This window comes from Manis pentadactyla, chromosome 9 (genome assembly GCF_030020395.1).
Source record: "Manis pentadactyla isolate mManPen7 chromosome 9, mManPen7.hap1, whole genome shotgun sequence".
Classification (NCBI taxonomy): domain Eukaryota; kingdom Metazoa; phylum Chordata; class Mammalia; order Pholidota; family Manidae; genus Manis; species Manis pentadactyla.
Genome location: NC_080027.1, coordinates 90,777,421 through 90,799,423, shown reverse-complemented (window position 1 = coordinate 90,799,423; position 22,003 = coordinate 90,777,421). Strand labels below are relative to the sequence as shown.

At 37.6% G+C, this 22,003-nt stretch overlaps 1 protein-coding gene across 6 annotated transcripts in view; it reads right to left on the bottom strand.

The window, feature by feature from the left end:
* The window catches only part of DISP1 (dispatched RND transporter family member 1), a 300,241-nt gene that overhangs the window by 78,844 nt on the left and 199,394 nt on the right, over nt 1-22,003 (bottom strand). For 5 of the 6 annotated variants that reach the window (XM_057507787.1, XM_057507788.1, XM_057507790.1 and 2 more), the window contains one exon: nt 9,527-10,046. In XM_057507787.1, the coding sequence (XP_057363770.1) occupies nt 9,527-10,046 (520 nt within the window). Of the gene's footprint in view, nt 1-9,526; nt 10,047-20,363; nt 21,041-22,003 lie in introns of those variants that run through there. The other variant, XM_036908613.2, reaches the window with a different exon arrangement.

Sequence of the window (22,003 nt, the reverse complement as noted above, 5' to 3'; positions counted from 1 at the left end):
GCTGAGTGATCAATATAAAAGAAATAATATAAGAATCATAGGCATTCCAGAAGAAGTAGAGAGAGAAAAGGGGATAGAAAATGTCTTTGAAGAAATAATTGCTGAAAATTTCCCCAAACTAGGGGAAGAAATGGCCTCTCAGACCACAGAGGTACACAGAACTCCCATGACAAGGGATCCAAGGAGGGCAACACCAAGACACATATTAATTAAAATGGCAAAGATCAAAGACAAGGACAAAGTATTACAAGCAGCCAGAGAGAAAAAAAAGGTTACCTACAAAGGAAAACCCATCAGGCTATCATCAGACTTCTCAACAGAAACCCTACAGGCCAGAAGAGAATGGCATGATATACTTAATGCAATGAAACAGAAGGGCCTCGAACCAAGACTACAGTATCCAGCACGAATATCATTTAAATATGAAGGAGGGATTAAACAATTCCCAGACAAGCAAAAGTTGAGGGAATTTGCCTCCCACAAACCACCTCTACAGGGCATCCTACAGGGACTGCTCTAGATGGGAGCACTCCTAAAAAGAGCACACAACAAAACACCCAACATATGAAGAAGGGAGGAGGAGGAATAAGAAGGGAGAGAAATAAAGAATCATCAGATTGTGTTTATAATAGCTCAACAAGCGAGTTAAGTTAGACAGTAAGACAGTAAAGAAGCTAACCCTAAACCTTTGGTAACCACAAACTTAAAGCCTGCAATGGCAATAAATTCATACCTTTCAATAATCACCCTAAATGTACATGGACTGAATGCACCAATCAAAAGACACAGAGTAATAGAATGGATAAAAAAGCAAGATCCATCCATATGCTGCTTACAAGAGACTCACCTCAAACCCAAAGACGCGCACAGACTTAAAGTCAAGGGATGGAAAAAGATATTTCAAGCAAACAACAGAGAGAAGAAAGCAGGTGTTGCAATTCTGGTATCAGACAAAACAGACTTCAAAATAAAGAAAGTAACAAAAGACAAAGAAGGACATTACATAATGATAAAGGGCTCAGTCCATCAAGAGGATATAACCATTATAAATATATATGCACCCAATACAGGAGCACCAACATACCTGAAACAAATATTAACAGAACTAAAGGAGGAAATAGAATGCAATGCATTCATTCTAGGAGACTTCAACACACCACTCACTGCAAAGGACAGATCCACCAGACAGAAAATAAGTAAGGACACAGAGGCACTGAACAACACACTAGAACAGATGGACCTAATAGACATCTACAGAACTCTACATCCAAAAGCAACAGGATACACGTTCTTCTCAAGTGCACATGGAACATTCTCCAGAATAGACCACATACTAGGACACAAAAAGAGCCTCAGTAAATTCCAAAAGATTGAAATCCTACCAACCAACTTTTCAGACCACAAAGGCATTAAACTAGAAATAAACTGTTCAAAGAATGTCTCCCCACTGGCCTCAGGATGAAGCATATGGAGATAACCCCAGTGTGGTTTACAATGCCCCATAGGGTCTGCTCCCAGTCCGCCTCCTGCCATCACTCTGTCTTCATCCAGGGTCCAGCCCTACTGGCCTACCTGTGGCAAGGCTCACATCATCCTAGAAGCCTCTGCACAAACCATTCCCACTGTCTGCAAGACAGCTCCCTCTCCATTTCTACCTCTATTCATCTAAGCCCTGTGTGCTCCTGCCTGGTAGCACTTATCACCATATTACAGCAACCTGAGTGCCTTTCTCTCTCCCTTCTTACTAGCTTATAGCCCTGTGAAGGCAAAAAAAAAAAAAATGGCTCATCTTGTTTAGAATTTCATCTTCAGTGCCTGGTGCAAAGAAGTATTCAGTAAAGTTGTTGATAATAGAAATAAATGTAGAAAATAGGGAAGCAAATTCTGGAAGCACACATTTCACAATAACAATAACAACTGGACACCACGTTCCTTTGCAGCCACCTTCAGAGTCTATGTCTGCTACAAATTGATCAAAAAGCTCAAATTCTTGAGAAAAAGTTCTAAATACAAAAAGTTTCTCACATGACATTCCACTTTCTTCTACAAGTTTTCTTGATGGAAAAACATGGCATTTTTATCTGTTTGTGTTTAAATGTCACTCTATTTAAAGTTGTAAGTACACACGAGTCTCATTCCTTTAAAATCTGATCATTGGGAAATGCTAAGCCAAAGCCCTAAAAATATTGACATGCCTGCCTATTGAAAGAATTTATTTAATATTTTGTGAAGTTTTTTAAAGGAGGGATCAGCTTCAAAATGTAGCTCTATCGCATTTCACTTTACAATATATAATTTATGACAAAAAACAGTATTTAGAACCATAACATTTCAAAATCAACCACTTATACAATTTAATACAAAGTGGAAAGAATAGAAAACTGGTCAGGCAGCCCAGTGCTGTCATGACAGACCTCCTAAGAAGTGGGTTTGGTGAATGTTCTTGCCATAGTTTTATAGCTGGAAAACTTTTGCATCTGATTGAGAAACCAAGACACAAGCTGCAGAGGACTTCTCCCCACCTCTTGCACCCCTTCTCCATCTTTCTCTTCCTCTCTTTTTATAGCAGTGAAACTAGATAGTGTCAATAGCATCTGAAACCTGATAAAGAGAAAAAGGTTTTATTACTTAATCCCTATCTGGATCTGACTTTTTTTTGTATTATTAAGGCACAATTACATGAGCAACATTATGATTACTAGACTCACCGCATTATCAAGTCCCCACCACATACCCATTACAGTCACTGTCCATCAGCATAGTAAGATGATATAGAATCACTACTTGTCTCCTCTGAGCTATACTGCCTTCCCCGTGTCACTTCCCATGTAATGTGTGCTAATCGTAATGCCCCTTTCCCCCGCTTATCCCTCCCTTCCCACCCATCCACCCCAATCCCTTTCCCTTTGGTAACTGTTAGTCCCATTCTTGGTGAGTCTGCTGCTGTTTTGTTCCTTCAGTTTTTTCCTTGTTCTTATACTCCACAGATGAGTGAAATCATTTGATACTTGTCTTTCTCCACCTGGCTTATTTCACTAGGCATAATACCCTCTAGCTCCATCCATGCTTTTGCAAATGGTAGGATTTGTTTTCTTCTTATGGCTGAATAATATTCCATTGTGTATATGTACTACCTCTTCTTCATCCATTCATCTACTGATGGACACCTAGGTTGCTTCCATTTCTTGGCTATTGTAAATAGTGCTGCAATAAACATAGGGGTGCATCTATTTTTTTCAAACTGGGCTGCTGCATTCTTAGGGTAAATTCCTAGAAGTGGAATTCCTGTGTCAAATGGTATGTCTATTTTGAGTTTTTTGAGGAACTTCCATACCGCTTTCCACTATCGTTGAACTAATTTACATTCCCTCCAGCAGTGTAGGAGGGTTCCCCTTTCTTCACATCCTCGCCAACATTTCTTGTTTGTCTTTTGGATGTTGGCCATCCTAACTGGTGTGAGGTGATATCTCATTGTAGTTTTAATTTGCATTTTTCTGATGATTAGCAATGTGGAGCATCTTTTCATGTGCCTGTTGGCCATCTGAATTTTGTCTTTGGAGAAGTGTCTGTTCAGATCCTCTGCCCATTTTTTAATTGGATTATTTGCTTTTTGTTTGTTGAGGTGCATGAGCTCTTTATATATTTTGGACACCAACCCCTTATCAGATCTGTCATTTATGAATATATTCTCCCATAGTGTAGGATGCCTTTTTGTTCTATTGGTGGTGTCCTTTGCTCTACAGAAGCTTTTCAGTTTGATGTAGTCCCACTTGTTCATTTTTGCTTTTGTTTCCCTTGCCGAGGGAGATATGTTCATGAAGAAGTTGCTCATGTTTATGCCCAAGAGATTTTTGCCTATGATCTTTTCTAAGAGTTTTATAGTTTCATGACTTACATTAAGGTCTATGATCCATTTTGAGTTTACTTTTGTGTATGGGGTTAGACAATAATCCAGTTCCATTCTCTTACATGTAGTTGTCCAGTTTTGCCAACACCACCTGTTGAAAAGGCTGTCATTTCCCCATTGTATATCCATGGCTCCTTTATTGTATATTAATTGACCATATATGCTTGGGTTTATATCTGGGCTTTCTAGTCTGTTCCATTGGTCTATGGGTCTGTTCTTGTGCCAGTACCAAATTGTCTTGATTACTGTGGCTTTGTAGTAGAGCTTGAAGTCATGGAGTGTAATTCTCCCCACTTTATTCTTCCTTCTCAGGATTGTTTTGGCTATTCAGGGTCTTTTCTGGTTCCATATGAATTTTAGAACTATCTGATCTAATTTGTTGAAGAGTGCTATTGGTATTTTGATAGGGACTGCATTGTATCTGTAGATTGCTTTAGGCAGGATGGCCATTTTGACAATATTAATTCTTCCTAACCATGAGCATGGGATGTGTTTCCATTTATTTGTATCGTCTTTAATTTCTCTCATGAGTGTCTTGTAGTTTCCAGAGTATAGGTCTTTCACATCCTTGGTTAGGTTTATTCCTAGGTATTTTATTCTTTTTGATGCAATTGTGAATGGAATTGTTTTCCTGATTATCTCTTTCTGCTAGTTCATCATTAGTGTATAGGAATGCAACAGATTTCTGTGTATTAATTTTGTATCCCGCAACTTTGCTGAATTCAGATATTAGATCTAGTAGTTTTGAAGAGGATGCCTTAGGGGTTTGTTTTTTTTTTTGAGAGGGCATCTCTCATATTTATTGATCAAATGGTTGTTAACAACAATAAAATTATGTATAGGGGACTCAATGCACAATCATTAATCAACCCCAAGCCTAATCCTCAACAGTCTCCAATCTTCTGAAACATAACGAACAAGTTCTTACATGGTGAACAAGTTCTTACACAGTGAATAAGTTCTTACATGGTGAACAGTGCAAGGGAAGTCATATCACAGAAACTTTCGGTTTTGATCACGCATCATGAACTATAAACAATCAGGTCAGATATGATTATTCATTTGATTTTTATACTTGACTTATATGTGAATCCCACATTTGTCCCTTATTTTTTTAAACAAAATGCTGATGTGGTAGGTAGATGTAAGATAAAGGTAGAAAACATAATTTAGTGCTGTAAGAGGGCAAATGTAGATGATCAGGTCTGTGCCTACAGACTAAGTATTAATCCAAGCTAGACAAGGGCAACAAAACATCCATGGATGCAGAAGATTTCTCTCAAAACAGGGGTGGTGAGGTTCTAAGCCTCACCTCTGTTGATCCCCAATTCCTCACCTGATGGCCTCCCTGCAACTGTGCCTGTCTTAGGTTGTTCCTCCCTTGAGGAATCTTACCCGTCTCTGGCTAACCAGCTGTCTTCCGGGGCCATACAGGGAAATATAAAGTTGGTAAGTGAGAGAGAAGCAATATTCTTTGAAAAGGTTAGCTTTTTACTTCTTTGCAGATTTATGCCTTGTGGCTTCTATGCCCAGCATTTGTCTTGAGGTATCTTTACCACTTGGAAGAATTATGATACTCTCCTTAGGGTTTTTTATGTACAATATCATGTTCTGCAAACAGGGAAACTTTGACTTTTTCCTTGACAATCTGGACACTTTTTATTTCTTTGTTTTGTCTGATTGCTGTGGCTAGGACCTCCAGAACTATGTTGAATAAAAGTAGGGAGAGTGGGCATCCTTGTCTTGTTCCCAATCTTAAAGGAAAAGCTTTCAGCTTCTCACTGTTAAGTATAATATTGGCTGCAGTTTTGTCATATATGGCCTTTATTATGTTGAGGTACTTGCCCTCTATACCCATTTTGTTGAGAGTTGTTATCATGAATGGATGTTGAATTTTGTTGAATGCTTTTTCAGCATCTATGGAGATGAGTATGTGGTTTTTGTCCTTCTTTTTGTTGATGGATTTTCAAATGTTGTACCATCCTTGCATCTCTGAGATGAATCCCACTTGATTATGATGGATGATCTTTTTGATGTATTTTTGAATTCGGTTTGCTAATATTTTGTTGAGTATTTTTGCATCTATGTTCATCAGGGATATTGTTCTGTAATTTTCTTTTTTTGTGGGGTCTTTACCTGGTTTTGGTATTTGAGTGATGTTGGCCTCGTAGAATGAGTTTGGGAGTATTCCCTCCTCTTCTGCTTTTTGGAAGACTTTGAAGAGAATGGGTATTAGGTCCTCACTAAAAGTTTGATAAAATTCAGCAGTGAAACCATCTGGTACAGGAATTTGTTCTTAAGTAGTTTTTTGATTACCAATTCAATTTTCTTGCTGGTAACTGGTTTGTTTAGATTTTCTGTTTCTTCCTGGGTCAGCCTTGGAAGGTTGTATTTTTCTAGAAAGTTGTCCATTTCTTCTAGGTTATCCAGTTTTTTACCATATAATTTTTCGTAGTATTCTCTCATAATTCTTTGTATTTCTGTGGTGTCTGTAGTGATTTTTCCTTTTTTCATTTCTGATTCTGTTTATGTGTGTAGACTCTCTTTTTTTCTTGATAAGTCTGGCTAGGGTATCTATTTTGTTTATTTTCTCGAAGAACCAGCTCTTGCTATCATTGATTCTTTCTATTGTTTCATTCTTCTCGATTTTATTTATTTATTCTCTGATTTTTATTATATCACTCCTTCTACTGACTTTGGGCCTCATTTGTTCTTCCTTCTCTAGTCTTATTAATTGAGTTTAGACTGTTCATTTGGGATTGTTCTTTTTACTGAGGTAGGCCTGTATTGCAATATACTTCCCTCTTAGCACAGCCTTCACTGAGTCCCACAGATTTTGTGGTGTTGTATTATTGTTGTCATATATTGCTTGATCTCTGTTTTTATTTGGTCATTGATCCATTGGTTATTGAGAAGCATGTCATTAAGCCCAGGTGTTTGTTGGCTTTTTTGTTTTCTTTGTGTAATTTATTTCTAGTTTCATACCTTTGTGATCTGAGAAAGTGGTTGGTACAATTTCATTTTTGAATTTACTGAGGCTCTTTTTGTGGCCTAGTATATGATCTATTCTTGAAAATGTTCCATGTGCACTTGAGGAGAATGTGTATCCTGTTGCTTTTGGATGGCATGTTCTGTAGATGTCCATTAGGTCCATCTCTTCTAATATGTTGTTCAGTGCCTCTGTCTCTTTGCTTATTTTCTGTCTGCTTGATCTGTCCTTTGGAGTGAGTGGTGTGTTGAAGTCTCCTAAAATGAATGAATTACATTCTATTTTCCCCTTTAATTCTGTTAGTATTTGTTTCACATACGTAGGTGCAACACATCTGTGTTGGGTGCACAGATATTTATAATAGTTATATCCTCTTATTGGACTGACCCCTTTATCATTATGTAATGTCCTTCTTTGTCTCTTGTGACTTTCTTTGTTTTGAAGTCTATTTTGTCTGATACAAGTACTGCAACTCCTGCTTTTTTCTCCCTATTGGTTGCATGAAATATCTTTTTCCATCCCTTTACTTTCAGTCCTTGTATGTCTTTGGGTTTGAAGTGTGTCTCTTGTAGGCAGCATATAGACAGGTATTTTTTTTATCCATTCGGTGACTCTTTGTCTTTTGATTGGTGCATTCAGACCATTTACATTTAGGGTGATTATAAATAGGTATGTACTTATTGCCATTGCAAGCTTTAGATTCATGGTTACCAAAGGTTCAAGGGTAATTCCCTATGTAACTATGTAACAGTCTAATTTAACTCACTTCATATGCTATTAGAAACACAACCTAAAGGTTCTTTTTTTCCCCCTACTTTTTCTTCCTCCTCCATTCTTTATATGTTAGGTATCTTATTCTGTACTCTTGTCTATCCCTTGATTGACTTTGGGCATAGTGATTTGATTTTGCATCTGCTTAGTAATTAATTGTTCTACTTTGCTGTGGTTTTATTTCCCCTGGTGACATCTATTTAGCCTTTGGAATACTTCCATCTATAGCAGTCCCTGGTTCTGACTCTTTTCAATAAATTGAGATATGACTGACAGAAGACATTCTAGTCTCAGGTATTCACCATGATGGTTCAATATTTGTACATATTGCAGACTGATCACCACAGTAAGTCTAGTGAATATCCATCACCACACATAACTATACATAACTACAGAATATTTTTTCATGTGATAAGAACTTTAAAGATCTCTCTTAGGAATTTCACAGTATTATCATTATTAATTAATTTTGGGGTTCCAGAACCCAAGAATAATAGAGTTTTGTTGTCTATAATCACCATGTTGTTCATTATGTCCCCATGACTTATTTACTTTATAACTGAAAGTTTGTACTGACTCTTTAAGTAAGAGTCAGTGTATATTGTATGCATGAATTTACTACATGCATACAGTGGATTACTGCTACAAAAAGGAAAACTAATACCTACAGCAATTAGAGGAGTCTCAGAAATGTTATGCTGAATCCAAATTGCCAGACATGAGAGAGTATATTGCATATGACTCCACTCATAAGAAGTTTTAGAGCAGAGAAAACCGATCTATGTTAAGAGGACTGCCTCTCTGGGGACTTGATAAAGGGGGAATCTAGTAACCACAATGTTGCTCATGTAATTGTATATTAATGATACCAAAATTAAAAAAAAAAAAAAGAGGACTGCCTCTAGTGACAAGGGAAGGAATGATAAAAAGGAGGCGTGAGGGACCTTCTGGGACAACTGGACGGTCCCCATCAGCCTGAGGTGTGCATTATGATAGCACAGACATCTGTCGACACCGAGGAGCCTGTACACTTGAGAAACCTGAATTTCCCTGCACATAAATCATCCCTAGTTAAACAAGAATGCTCTCTTGTAGCTCAGTTAAAGCTTTTTGTCACCTAAAGATGTGAAATAATACTTGGCCTTCATAAAGTTCTCAGTATTTTATAAAATATATTAACATTTCTCACCTGCAGAGTGTGTGATTTAACTTCCCTGTGGAAAAAACAGCTGGAAATCACACATAAGAGAAACTATGGGCTGAGATGGGAAAAATGGCAACAATATGGATTTTTCTAGTACTTTTTAATCTGCCTGACCTGAAAAGGCTTTACAAAACATGTCTTTGAAAGTCCTCTGCTTCAGACTTCCAGGCTTCATCTGCTGTGAAGGAATCGCTGCTTTCGCCTGGTCTCAGTGCACTACACCATCGCCAGAGCCTCAAGGATAGAAACTGTGAGCAACACCATAAGGAAGCAACTGGTTTTGCACTTTTTCATCAAGGTTGACCACTACCAATTAACAGCAAATAGGTGACTCCTGTTTAGGCAGCCTCATCACAAGTATATCTGCCATGATAAAATAAAAATTGCTAACAATAAAACCTTTAACTGCTCAAGGCCTAACAGTGACACCCAGCCAGCACCCAACAGGCAGTAAAGGAGGAAGTCTAGTTGACCAAGAAGCCAACAGATGAAATCAATATAATATCACCTCATTGGCAGTTTAATAGGTTTCACACAATCCACATAATCGCATTTTCTTTGTTTCCTTTGTCTAACACGTTTGCTCTCCTTCTCATTGTCAGCACAAGCAATCACACCCACATGGCATTACTGAGCAAAATGCTGGAGCACCCACCTTACACTGGCTGTGAGCTGTTGCACAGGCTGAGGCTGTGAATGGCTAGGCCATGGATGGTGCAGGCAGAAGGGTGGAGAGGTCTGTAGACAGCACGCGGTCTGATACACAGGTGAGCAGCTCGGGCGGAGAGCTGCACAGTGCTCTGGGGGTGGCTGCACACAGCATGAAGCCAAAGGCACTGCCAAACTAGTGTCGGGAAGGCTCTCCTGGTACCTGCCATGGCTAGGCAAAGGGTGGCGGCATGGGCAAGGATGGCGGCACTGGGGTAACATCTGAGGCACTCTTTGGTTGTCTAAAGGTAGCAGGGATGGCTTCACTGTGCCATTAACTTGCAGGCACCCATTGGGACTCACTTTTGTTCTTAGTGCCTCCTGGGAGTCAGGCTGCCAGGCTGCAAGGTCTCCTTCCCAGGAGGTGAGTGGCACAGGGTTGGTAGCACCATTTGCAATGCTGCCATTGCTCAGAACCATAAAATCGTTGCTCCCATTGTTAACAGCCATGCTCCAATTTCTTGACCCTAGGAGAGAAAAGACAGGAAAGATATTTAAAAACAGCTCTTTAAAAATGCTGCTCTTGCAGGCATGAGGAAGGAGTGTGGTCCAGCATGCTGCCACCTGCTCCTCATTCCCCTTCAGCAGCATGCTCCAATTTCTTGACCCTATGAGAGAAAGTGACGTGAAATCATCCAGTGATAGTTGGGCAGGTAAATATGCAGAAAAGACAGGAAAGATATTTTAGTGTATTCCATTGTTCATGAATATAATATGCCAATATCAATACATTCGAAGCAACTAATCTGACTCCCCTTATTTCACTTTTATTAGCCTTTTTATTTCCTGAGTTCTTTAGCAGTTTGGGTGCTATAAGCCCTTTGACCAAGGACCATCTTTTGATTACATTTTAAATTTTAAGGTTTTTTTTTCCTGAATCTCGGTTCTTCACATGTATTAATCAAGATAATAATCAATGTTCATCCCGTAAGACAACTACTATACGAATGTAAAAATATTTTGAGCACCATAAAGGGATTAGAAGAAGAGGGAAAGCTTCTAAACTCACTTTATGAGATCAGTATTGACCTAATACCAAAACTGGACAAAGACAACACAAGAAAAGAAATTTACAAGCCAACATAACATCCCTAATGAACACAGATGCAAAAATCCTCATAAAAATATTAGCAAACTGAAATCAACACCACATTAAAATGATCATACACCATGATCATGAGATTTATTCCAGGAATGCAAGGATGGTTGAACACCCACAAATGAACCAGTATGATCCACCACATTACCAAAATGACAGATAAAAATCATAAAATCATATGACCATCTCAATAATGCAGAAAAAGCATCTGACAAAATTCAATGTCCATTTATGATAAAAACTCTCAACAAAGTGGGTAGAGAGGGAACATATCTCAACATAATGAAGCCATATATGATAACACAACAGCTAATATCATACTCAATGGTGAAAAGCTGACAGCTTCTCCTAATGTCAGGAGCAAGACAAGGATGCCCACTCTCATCACTTTTATGCATATTAATATTGGAAGTCCTAGCCATAGCAATTAGGCAAAAAAAAGAAATAAAAGGCGTACAAATCAGAAAGGAAGAATTAAAAGTGCCACTAATTGTAGATAACATACTATACAAAGAAAACCCTACAACTCCACCAAAAATCTGTTAGAATAAACAAGTTCAGTAAAGTCGCAGGATACAAAGTCAATAGACAAAGCCATAAAGTGCTACATATCATTAATGTTTGATTGATTGAGTGATGAAAATATTAAAAGATAAAGAATTGTGCTTCCTAGTTTTAAAACCAAAAGTATGCTTTACAACGGCAGCTGAGACATCTGTGACTTACAAGACATGGCATGGGCAGGTCTGAGTTTGAAAGCTAACTCTACTAGTTACTAACTCTGAGAGCCTGGGTCAAGTTCTTATACTCCTACAGTCTTGGTTCTTCTTAGAGTTAAGTATATTTGAAATGCAAATTGGTGCAACCTTCTAAGAAAGCAACATGGCACTACTAATCAAAATTTGAAATACCCTTGTCCTCTGACCCACAAACTCCTAGGAACTTATGTTTCGGATATACTTGAACAATGTATGCAGATAAATGTATGGATAAAGATGCTGACTGCACTACTGTTTGTGCCAGTGAAAATTGGGAACAGTCTAAACTACAACCAAAAGAAGACTTAAATTCTGTCGTATTTATATAACCCTGGGCATTCTGCACAATAAAAAAGAATGAGTGAGCAGGATATATTACAATCGAAAGAAGTACAAAGTGTACCTTTACAGGTAAATAAAACCTACCTGTAGAACAGCTTATATGGTATGAATCAATTTTTTTGCCCTTAAAGGGGAGTGGGGATACACATATATGGTTAGGATATCCATAAATAATTTCTAGAAAGACATAAGAAAATGCTAACATTGTTTCCTAATAGAGACTTGGACTGGGCCATGTGGAAGAGTGGAAAAGACTTTTACATTTTACTTTCTGTACTGCTTGCAAAATTACTATAAGTGTATCGTCTTTATAGCAACAAAATTTTAATAAAACAACATATAAAGTCTCTAGCACAGTGACTAAAAATGAACAAAAGGTAATTATCATTAAAATGCAAGAACAGAAACAAACCTATTTTACCTTAACAGACAACTATGTCTATTCACTGGGGGCATTTAAAATTGTTTGTCTTCCGATATATACTCTGCTTGCTACAATAACACCCTACACAACTAATTGGATTTATCAAATAATTGGATAAAGCAGTAAATGAAAATGGAGCCAAGGAGCAAGAACTGATGAATACAAACTCTTGAGAAAAAGGTTTCAATTGTATCTTATCTCACAGCTTCCAAAGTTTTAGAAATAGAAATGATTATTTGTTGGACCAAAGCTATCTATAAACCAAAGGTATCACGACTAGTTCATAGACAGTAAGCAGACACTACAGAAAAGAAATAAAGAGATATTTCAATCATGTTGGAATGCAGAGAAAAAAGTCATCAGAGTTCATGTGAGTAAAGAATTCAAAACAATTACATCCTCCTTTGGTTTGGGACTCAGGAAAGTTACACCTATAAAAAATAAGGAAGTTACCTACCATACTTCAAAGATGAAAAGTAGTTTATCTCATTGAAAATGCTATTGTTAGGATCTGTTTGAGTTATGGAAATTTTATTCACCAACATATATACCAAAATATGTTACTGATACACAATGAACTGAAGGATGCAGTCAGACTATTTTGGTGGCAGCCAGCATACAAACACATGAGAAGAGTGTTAGGAAAGCCTCATAGCAGATAGTTGGAATTGAAGCCACATGGCTGGCATGGCCAGAAAGCTGCCAAGGTAAAATCTAAATGTGATGTTGAGGAGAATCCACACACCTGTCCCAGGTACCACAGTAACCACTCCGCAAAGCCATCGCTGCCCTGAACAAATGCAGGGCTCGCACTGCTTGAGGGGATGTGGTCTTCAATCTCGTCTGCAGTTGCAGTGGCACCCCCTCTTTCATATTTCCAAAGCACTTTCACACACCCTCCTAAAAACCATCAGAAAAACAGCTGTGCGGCAGCACCCCTCCAGTTTGCCAAAGAAAACTTGAGACACAGAGTCTCAAACAGTAAGTCTAGGAAGCCCCATGCCAAGGTTTTGAGGACCTAAACTACATCCTATAAGCTCCCATAACCTATTCTAGAATAATCCTCTGCTTCATCAGATTTAGAACAACAAACTTAACAATGAACAGCAAAACTCGATCACCAGTAAGATCCCACATTATAGCCAATCATCTTTTTCAGAAGAATGATAATCCTTTTAGCATCACTGAATAACACAGAACACAGTACCCGACACACCAGCTCCTCAAACACAAGAATCCCTTAGGAATGTTGCTGAAACGCAGACTCTGATGCAGAATCCGTCCAGGGAGGGGCGGCAGCTCCAGCAGTAGACCCATACAGGGAATATGCGTGCAGCAAGGCAAAACCGTTAAGTGGGTGGAGAGGCTATAGAGAATTAGGCCTCAGTAATGGCAAAATGAAGTACAATTAAAGTAGAATGGGTCAAAGAAGCAGAAACAGTGCCAGAGAAATACAGGCCTGTTCTGATTAAGACAGAGAAGTAACAGAGGGGCTGGTTGATAACCAAATGTAATTATGGTTTATTTCATGACTTCTAAATTGTTATGTGCATAGAAATAACCACCAATCAGGTTTTAACCTTTCTAATGGAACTCATACATATGGACTGAAGCACCTCACCCAGTTAGCTGGATGAGACAATCTTTCTTCTCTCCAGTGGTACCAGATATTAGAAGATGGCTTAGTGAAGATACCTGAAGTCTGTTTTCACAGCAGGTGTAAAGGGAGTCTAGGAAGGACCTGTTGCCATTATTACCAAATCCATTTTAATACAAAACAGTTCTTTAAAGTTCTATATGCTTACCTGAAATGACGGCCTCATTTCTGACCTCTACTACCAAGCTGACCTATTTAGTGCTATGGCCAGAGACTACACAGCTTCTCTAAATGCACCAGAGAAATGGTCAAAGACTTGCATGTTAAGCATCTTCTGCAGTAGGGCTGGTAAAGCTGGATAGTGGGACATCACCAGGTTTTATATCTAGGAATATTTTCCTCTCAAAGGGCTATTAAAAATGTTTCATCATCTCACTGTGTCAAGTACATTCCTCACAATACCTCTATGAAGACATTGTTAAACCCATTATAGAGAAAACTGAGGGTCAAAAGTATTAAAGGATAATTAATCCAAATCATAGGATTAGGAAGCATTCTCAGACCAGGACGCAGGATGCCTCTAAAAGTAAGGCTTTTCCACTGTCTCCCGGTGCCTCCCAGGCAGTGTCCAGGTCAACTAGCTCTCACAGGATAGCTAGAAGCTACTAACAGCAAATTCAGTCTGAAGGTCCATGTGAAAAATAGCCTCTGAGCTCAGAGGCATCCCACTGACATAAAAAGTGCTGTCTACTCATTTACTGTATGCAGCAAACCTGAAAAGCAAGGTGGTGGGCTGATCTTTGTTGTCATGCAGTATCTGGACTATTTCAAAATAATGTAATTGTGACCTGACAGCAAAATCTGTATTTTTAGCCACGGAGTCAGGCACTTGTAAGGAACTAAAAACAATGGTCTTAAATAAGGAAATATAATATTCCCCCTTCTGAGACAAACTAAATTTTCTTATTTTTCTTTGGTTTCATGAGCATTCTGCCATTAAACTTTCCTTCAACAAGAATACTTTGGAACATCTTCACCCCATCACCTGTAAGCATCTCATACATTGCAATGAACAGAAAAGAAATGATGTATCATTTTTATCATTCTCCTTACACATAAATGGCAGCAAATCAGAAGCCACTTTCCCAAAGGAACAATTGTATTCACCCGATTATCTCTACCTTAAACAGCCATTCCAGGGACCCCCAGGTGCTAGTGTGCCCACCCTGCACTGTGAGAAGCAAATTGGTCATGTCTAGGAAACCAGAAAGTGATAGATTACTGTTTTTTTATATAGAAAACTTACTGTGTGCCCATTAAATTTATATTATCAAGAAGGAAGCTTTAACTTACAATAACAAACACCACCACTAAAACTGAAATATACCTAATATTTTTATATAACCTCTGTTAATATGACTATATACATGGTATATATTGATAAAGGCATTGATAAAGATAAACTGTAAATGTTCTGTTTTCATTTTTACAAAAAAACTGTTCGTGGTATTAACAAACAGCTTAATGATATAGAAAAAAAAATTTAATGGCCTGATAAATTCCTCCCCCCCCAGATTTACAACAAAAAAAGTAAAAGTTAAATAACTATAGGAAGATATTACTATTTATCATAGGAAATCTGAAAACCCTGAATTTGGAAAGCAGTCTAACAGTGAGGTTATCAAAGCAGAGATTTACACTAGTATGGGTGAGTGATCGGACTTCCAGGATTGTGCAAACATCAATCTCATTTTTCTCATTTGTTTTAGCCCAAGGCACCTTTGGTAACAGGTCTACATCGGAAGAGAAATGTAGGTGCAAAATAAGGTTTATCTTTTACAGTCTGGGATAAATGATAGTCAATAACACTGTCTTTTTAGCATAAACACTTATCTTCCTAAATACTTCAAAAGTACTACCACTGTACTGAAGTTATTAAAGCAGTTTTCAGAAATCTCTTTTCCAAGGTCACCCACAAAAATTATAATTCCACACAATATTCACCACTTCTGCCCACACTCATGACGTAAATTTATCCATAAGCATCTGTGTCCTTAAAAAAGATAGAGTGAGAAAGGCTTCTCATGTCTTTTGAGTTTCTATTTCAGTTGGGCTCATTGGTATAACTAAGAAGATACAAAAACAAAACTAGAGAAGTTTTCGTAATTAGAAGTGTCAATCAATGGTCTTTCAAAATAATTCCAGAAAGCCCTCTGATAAGTAGTTAACCCAAGAGGCAGTCAAGACGTTCATCAAGACTCCGCTACAAGCCTTGGAGGGAAAGCAATAAATACAACTTACAAGCCCACTACAGCAGCCTCAACCCTTTCTGCACATTTACAATAACTTTAGCAATATAAAAAAAGGTACAGACACAGGGCCTTGGTCCCAGAATTTATGACTTAATTCTGTAACATAAAACACATACTGTACTGTTGTGTGTGTATTAGCATTTTTTACAAGCTCCCCGGATGAGTCTAATGTGCACCTAAGGTTGAGAATCATAATCTATACTTCATATAATTAATGCTGATCAATTTATAAAAACACACAACTGACACTCAAAATATTCAACATCATTGAAATGCAGAATGTCGCATTTATTGAAAGCATTGGACGGGTTCTCCATGTTAGATGCGCTTTACATTAGTTGGATAACCTTCATTAATTTTTTTGGTAACATTAACAAGAGGTTTTTTTCTACAGTACTTTTGAAGTTATAAGGGTGGGGACACGAGGACAGCAAGGAGAAAGCCTTAGACATTAGTGTGAGACACAACAGTGCAGAGCTCATGAGAGATGCTCTTGTGGGAACCTGAAACAAGACATCACATAGCCTCAGTTAGTTAGGGAACATCTGACTGAAGTTTAGGACAATGAATTTATGTAACCCTCAAGAAAAATTATATCCCCAACCTCTGGCCAATCTTCAAAATGAAGTCACAAGCCCATCTATTGAAAGAGCATGTTCCCTAAAGTTTTGTGAAGAGGAGAGAGAGAGAGATGAAGGGAAGGGAGGGAGGGAGGGAGGGAGGGAGGGATGAAGGAAGAAAGGAAAGAAGGAAGGAAGAGAGGAAGGGGAAAAGAGAGGAAAGGAGGAAAGAGGGAGGGAGAGGAGGAGGAAAGAAAGGGAGGAAGAGAGGGAGGAAGAAAAGAAAAAGAGACAGAGAAGGAAAAGATTTCTGACTGCATTTTATTCATCTTGTAAGTTCCATTCTAGGGTCAGAACAGCCTTCTGACACTGGGACTATGCAGCCTCACATCCCTGACAAGTAGATTTACAAGACGCTTTGGCAATAAACAAGACCCTCAAATGTGGCCATAAGGTTTCATCTGAAACTATTTTGCCTCACCTGAAACTGCAAAATAGGCAACTTGACAAATGAGCAATCCATCTATATAACTACAGCCTTTCCCCACTTCCCCAGTAGAAACAGGATTGTATTACTGACCTTAACTGCTGTTGCTGAACAGTTCACAAGCATGTCCAAAGGCACCAAAAATGTTTAATACTTCACACATTTCAACCTCAAAACTTAGCAACTCAAAGGAAAAAAACCATCACTGAAGTAAATCAAATTGAGAAAATTCTACTCCCACATATTATGAGGCAAAAGAATGTGAGAGAATTTAAAAGGTATCTTTCATAAAATAAAAAACTGGTATCAATCATCATGAAGGGTTAGAAAATTATTTGATTTACATGGTAACATGTTGTTTTTTAATATCACATTTAGAGTTATCTAAGATTTCCCACAAATGCTAAGCATCTGAACCAGGCTCCACTCCCTACTGTTCTGGGAAGTCTGAGAAGTTACAAATCTAATTTCCTACAGTGACTCTCCCAATGGGTTCTTTCCTGCAGAGTCCAGCAATGAATGTCTCAAGGGTGTCCTCTGGACTACTGAGCAACTTGGGAGACATCTCTCAAAGTACTTCCATAAAACACAACTAAAGACATCCTTTCACTTGAAGGCCTCATAAGTTTACTTTCAGCTTAGGAAAGCATCAAATTCATAAGGACTTTTTTCTTACTTGAATTGTATCAGTAAGTTAACTTAGTAACAGTCTGGGTACAACTTTCATAAATCTTTCATAAATCTTTTTCTGTCTTATTTGAGTTACTACTCTAAAAACTCGTGAAATCTACTTTCTGTATATTAGATGAACTATAATTACAGCTACCGTTCATGTGGGATTCTTGTTTGCCAAGAAGGTAATTAAGTCACATTTTCAGTTAAATAGGTGGATGTCCTCATTTAGCAGGCACACAATAAACACATCCTTGTGAACATTCTTCTTGGAATCTAAATATATGCACCTACATGTGATCCTGTTTAATAGTGATTAAAATGGTAAAAGAATAGAAATTAAGAAAGAGAGAACAAAGGGGCAACAACCTCTTCCTGAGTCTCTCTTTTCTAACTTTCTTTAGCTGCTTTGTTTTATAGTCTTTCCAAATGGCTGATAGGCTAGGAACTTCATTTCTCTTCACTCCAAACCCTCAGTGTTACTTCCTGTGTTAGAATGTGATCAGGAATTGAGATTTCTAAAAAGTAGTTAATGTTCATAGTATGTCAAGGCTGTCCATCCACCACCCCATCCGTGCCATACAGTTGGCATGCTCTGGCCAATCTCAGAAATCAAGGCAGTTGAAAGAACAGGAAAGATCTACTGCACAGCAAACACTGAAAGCAGATTTCTCAACAGTTGTCCAAAAGGGTTGACTGGTTCAGTACAAACTACAAAGACAATTAGGATTACATTAAATGTTGGATGAAGCAATTTTATAATTCATATCATTTCCAAGACTGAGGAAAGGTTATTGTATGTTTTCCAAACTGCTTTCTAAGTCAATCAGTTCAGATGCTTAAGCATTATTCATTTTTTCATAATAAATGCAAATAGTTCATGCTCACAATTCCATAATTCAGGTCTAAGATGCAAGCTATTAAGATACATAAAAAATACTCTGCCTGATTTCTATATACTAAAACAGAAAAGTTCCACATGAAGTACAATCTAATATAATACTTTAATATTCAAGATTTTGGTAATGAAAGCACTCAAAGCCTATTAGAGATACAAAGTTTAAAGGTAAATAAAATAATGCAAAAATTCTACTTAATATGTTAAAAAGTAGAAGAACTGTATCAGCAGACATTAAAACCATGGGAAATAGGAAACCCACAGTCTACAAGTGAAATGCTCATTCACATAGTTAGTGGCTGCCCAGTCACCAAAGGGAATTGGATTTTCTTAATTGTAAGTACTATGGCCTACACTAACCCTCTTGTGGGTAAGAAGGACATATTTCATTTTTTTCTTTCAACAAGAATACTTGTTTAACAAAATCTGATCAAACTGTAACACGTCCTCTCTATTTCTTGCATTATCACTGAAAAAAGGTCATTCGTGGTCAGTCAATGCTTTGCGTGAAATACCTCAGTTTTCATGAAATTTTTATCTAATTTATTTAAATTTTACATTTTACTACCAGACATACAAATATTTCACAAGCTGAACTAGCTTAAATTTTTCTGCCAGTCACATATAAATTTTGCATTCTCATTTTAAGTAAAAGTGAACATGGCAGAGATAAAATGGATGTAGTTTAAGGTACAAACTTGGAACAAGTGTGAATAAGCCACAGAGCCCCAGAGCACGGCATAATGAATACAGATACTGTTGTACTACAGTTATCAAACTTGCTAAGAGGCTAACACTGAATTATCCCAACCACTGACAAAAAGGTAATTATGTAATGTGACAGAGATGTTAAACATCCCTAAATAGCAATTGTATTACAACATATAAATGTATGAAATTAACACGTCGTACACCTTAAATTGACATATTATATGTCAAATATATTCAATAAAAAAGAGAAAAAGGAAATACATTCTGCAAATATATTCTGACTTCTGCTCTAAGTAGTAAATGCATTATACTGCACTAACTATTGCTACAATTAAAATGCATGCAATGCATGAAAGATTTAATCAGCTCAATACAGCTCGAGGGTATACACCAAGCTGTGTATCTGAAATGAACCTTGATAAGAATTAGACTTGTGGAAGCTTAGTTCCCAAGTAGGTATCTTCACCAAACTTCTATTTTTATGGTTTGGAAGGTGCTATTTTCTTATGATATTTAATTTACAAAAGTAACTAAAGTAATTCGTATGATTTTACATCTATTTTTCTACTAACCAGTAAAAGCATTAGCATGTATTTACAAAGGTCTCTGATTTAGACAGTGGTTAAAGAATTTCAAAGCATGAAACAATATAAACTACTTTAAATCTCAGGTTTCCTCCCAACTTCACAAAGAAAGCCCATTTTAATAAACCTGAGAAACAGCTTACCTTGCCTTACGGAGCTAGACTGTAATTCAAATGAAAGGCATTAAGATCGTAATGCATTAAAATGCCATTTACAGTTTGTATTGAAAAAAATCATGAGCTGGAATTTAAATTCAATCCTAGAAGCACACAACAAACTTCAGTTTTGAAATAAATTCCCCCAAGATAACAAATTCACACCCACAGAAGTAGTGTATTACCTTTATGTGAAAAAGAGAAATGTCCCCGGTACAGTTTGGTGTACAAATGGCTGCAGCAGCCACAGCACAGAAGATGGCAGGCCCAGGTCTGGAGAACAAGCACACGCAGATTGCTCTGAGTGAGGCAACTGGGGCAGGAACTGTTGGCTCTCCTACAGGACAGGAGAGGTTTTCTCCTATTTAACCCCTAGAGGCAAGGTCTTAATATACTAACAGCTGCCATACAGCGGGCTTCATTTGAGCACAAGGTCAGCAAGCCAGGATATGAAGGTGACATGTAATTTCTAGCCTTTTCCTGCTTCTACAGGGAAATGGCAAAAAGGACTGTTTTTAGTTATAACTTCCTTTGATCTTTTGGATTTAAAGTTACTTAGTAGATTAAAGCCACGTTAGCTGCTATCATTTGCTTGCTTAGGCTAACGTAAGTGTTACTGACTCAGTTTTCTGACACATAGGGCTACCACATTTAAACTAACACAAGTAAACACCAATCAGGTTTATTCCCAAGTTCTGGGGTCTTGTGTTCTTTCACAAATGGCACTTGAGATCCTGCTTATAAGGGCAGAAGGCTCATAATTTTAAAAGAGACAGAGTCTTCTTAATTAAGAGGAAATTATTATTTAAAGCAGTTTAAAGTGTTTCTCTTAAAGTTTTCTAAACAAAAGAAGCAGTTTGTTAAATGAATTTGTAACTGCTTTCTATAAATGTCTGGTCCCAATGATGCCAATATTTAAAATTCCACACCACAACTTTAAAAACGTTGTAAATACCTGTAAACAAATGCTTTAAATTTACAGATGACCTCCACTGGCAAATAAGTAATAATTTATTAAAATGATGCAATCTAACTCTTCATGACTTCTCTAATAAAAATGTGCAAACAACTCTTTTAGAAGACTGTACTGATTAATTATATAAAGATAGTACTTCCAAATTAAAGAAGGTGACACCAAAGCACAGGCAATCACAGAAAAAATAAGTTGGACTTCGTCAAAATAAAAAACTTTTGTACGTCAAAGAAATAATCAAGAAAGTGAAAAGACAACCCACAAAATGGGAGAAAATACTTGTAAATCATATATCTAAGAGGCTAGTATCCATAATATATTTTAAAAACATATAACTCAACCATAAAAAGACAAATAATCCAATTTAAAAACAGAGAAAGTTTTGGAATAGACATTTTCCCAAAGAAAATATACAAATGGTAATAGGCACTTGAAAAGATGTTCACATCACTAATCATTAAGGAGATGCAAATTAAAACCACAATGAGGGGGGAGGAACCAAGATGGCACCATGAGTAGGGCAGCAGAAATCTCCTCCCTAAACCTAATATATTCTTGAAAATACAACAAATACAACTATTCCTAAAAGAGAGACCAGAGAACACAGTACAATAGCCAGGCTACATCTATATCTGTGAGAACTCAGCATCTCACGAAGAGGGTAAGATATAAGCCGCAGCCTGGTGGGACCCGAGTGCTCAACCCACCCCACCTTCATAGCGAGAGGAAAGGAGTCAGAGCAGGGAGGGAGTGGAAGCCCAGGACTGCTAAATACCCAGCCCTAGTCATCCGCACCAGGAGCACAAACACACATTGCATGGTGTGCTGGATATTAGAGAAACGGAAAAGTAA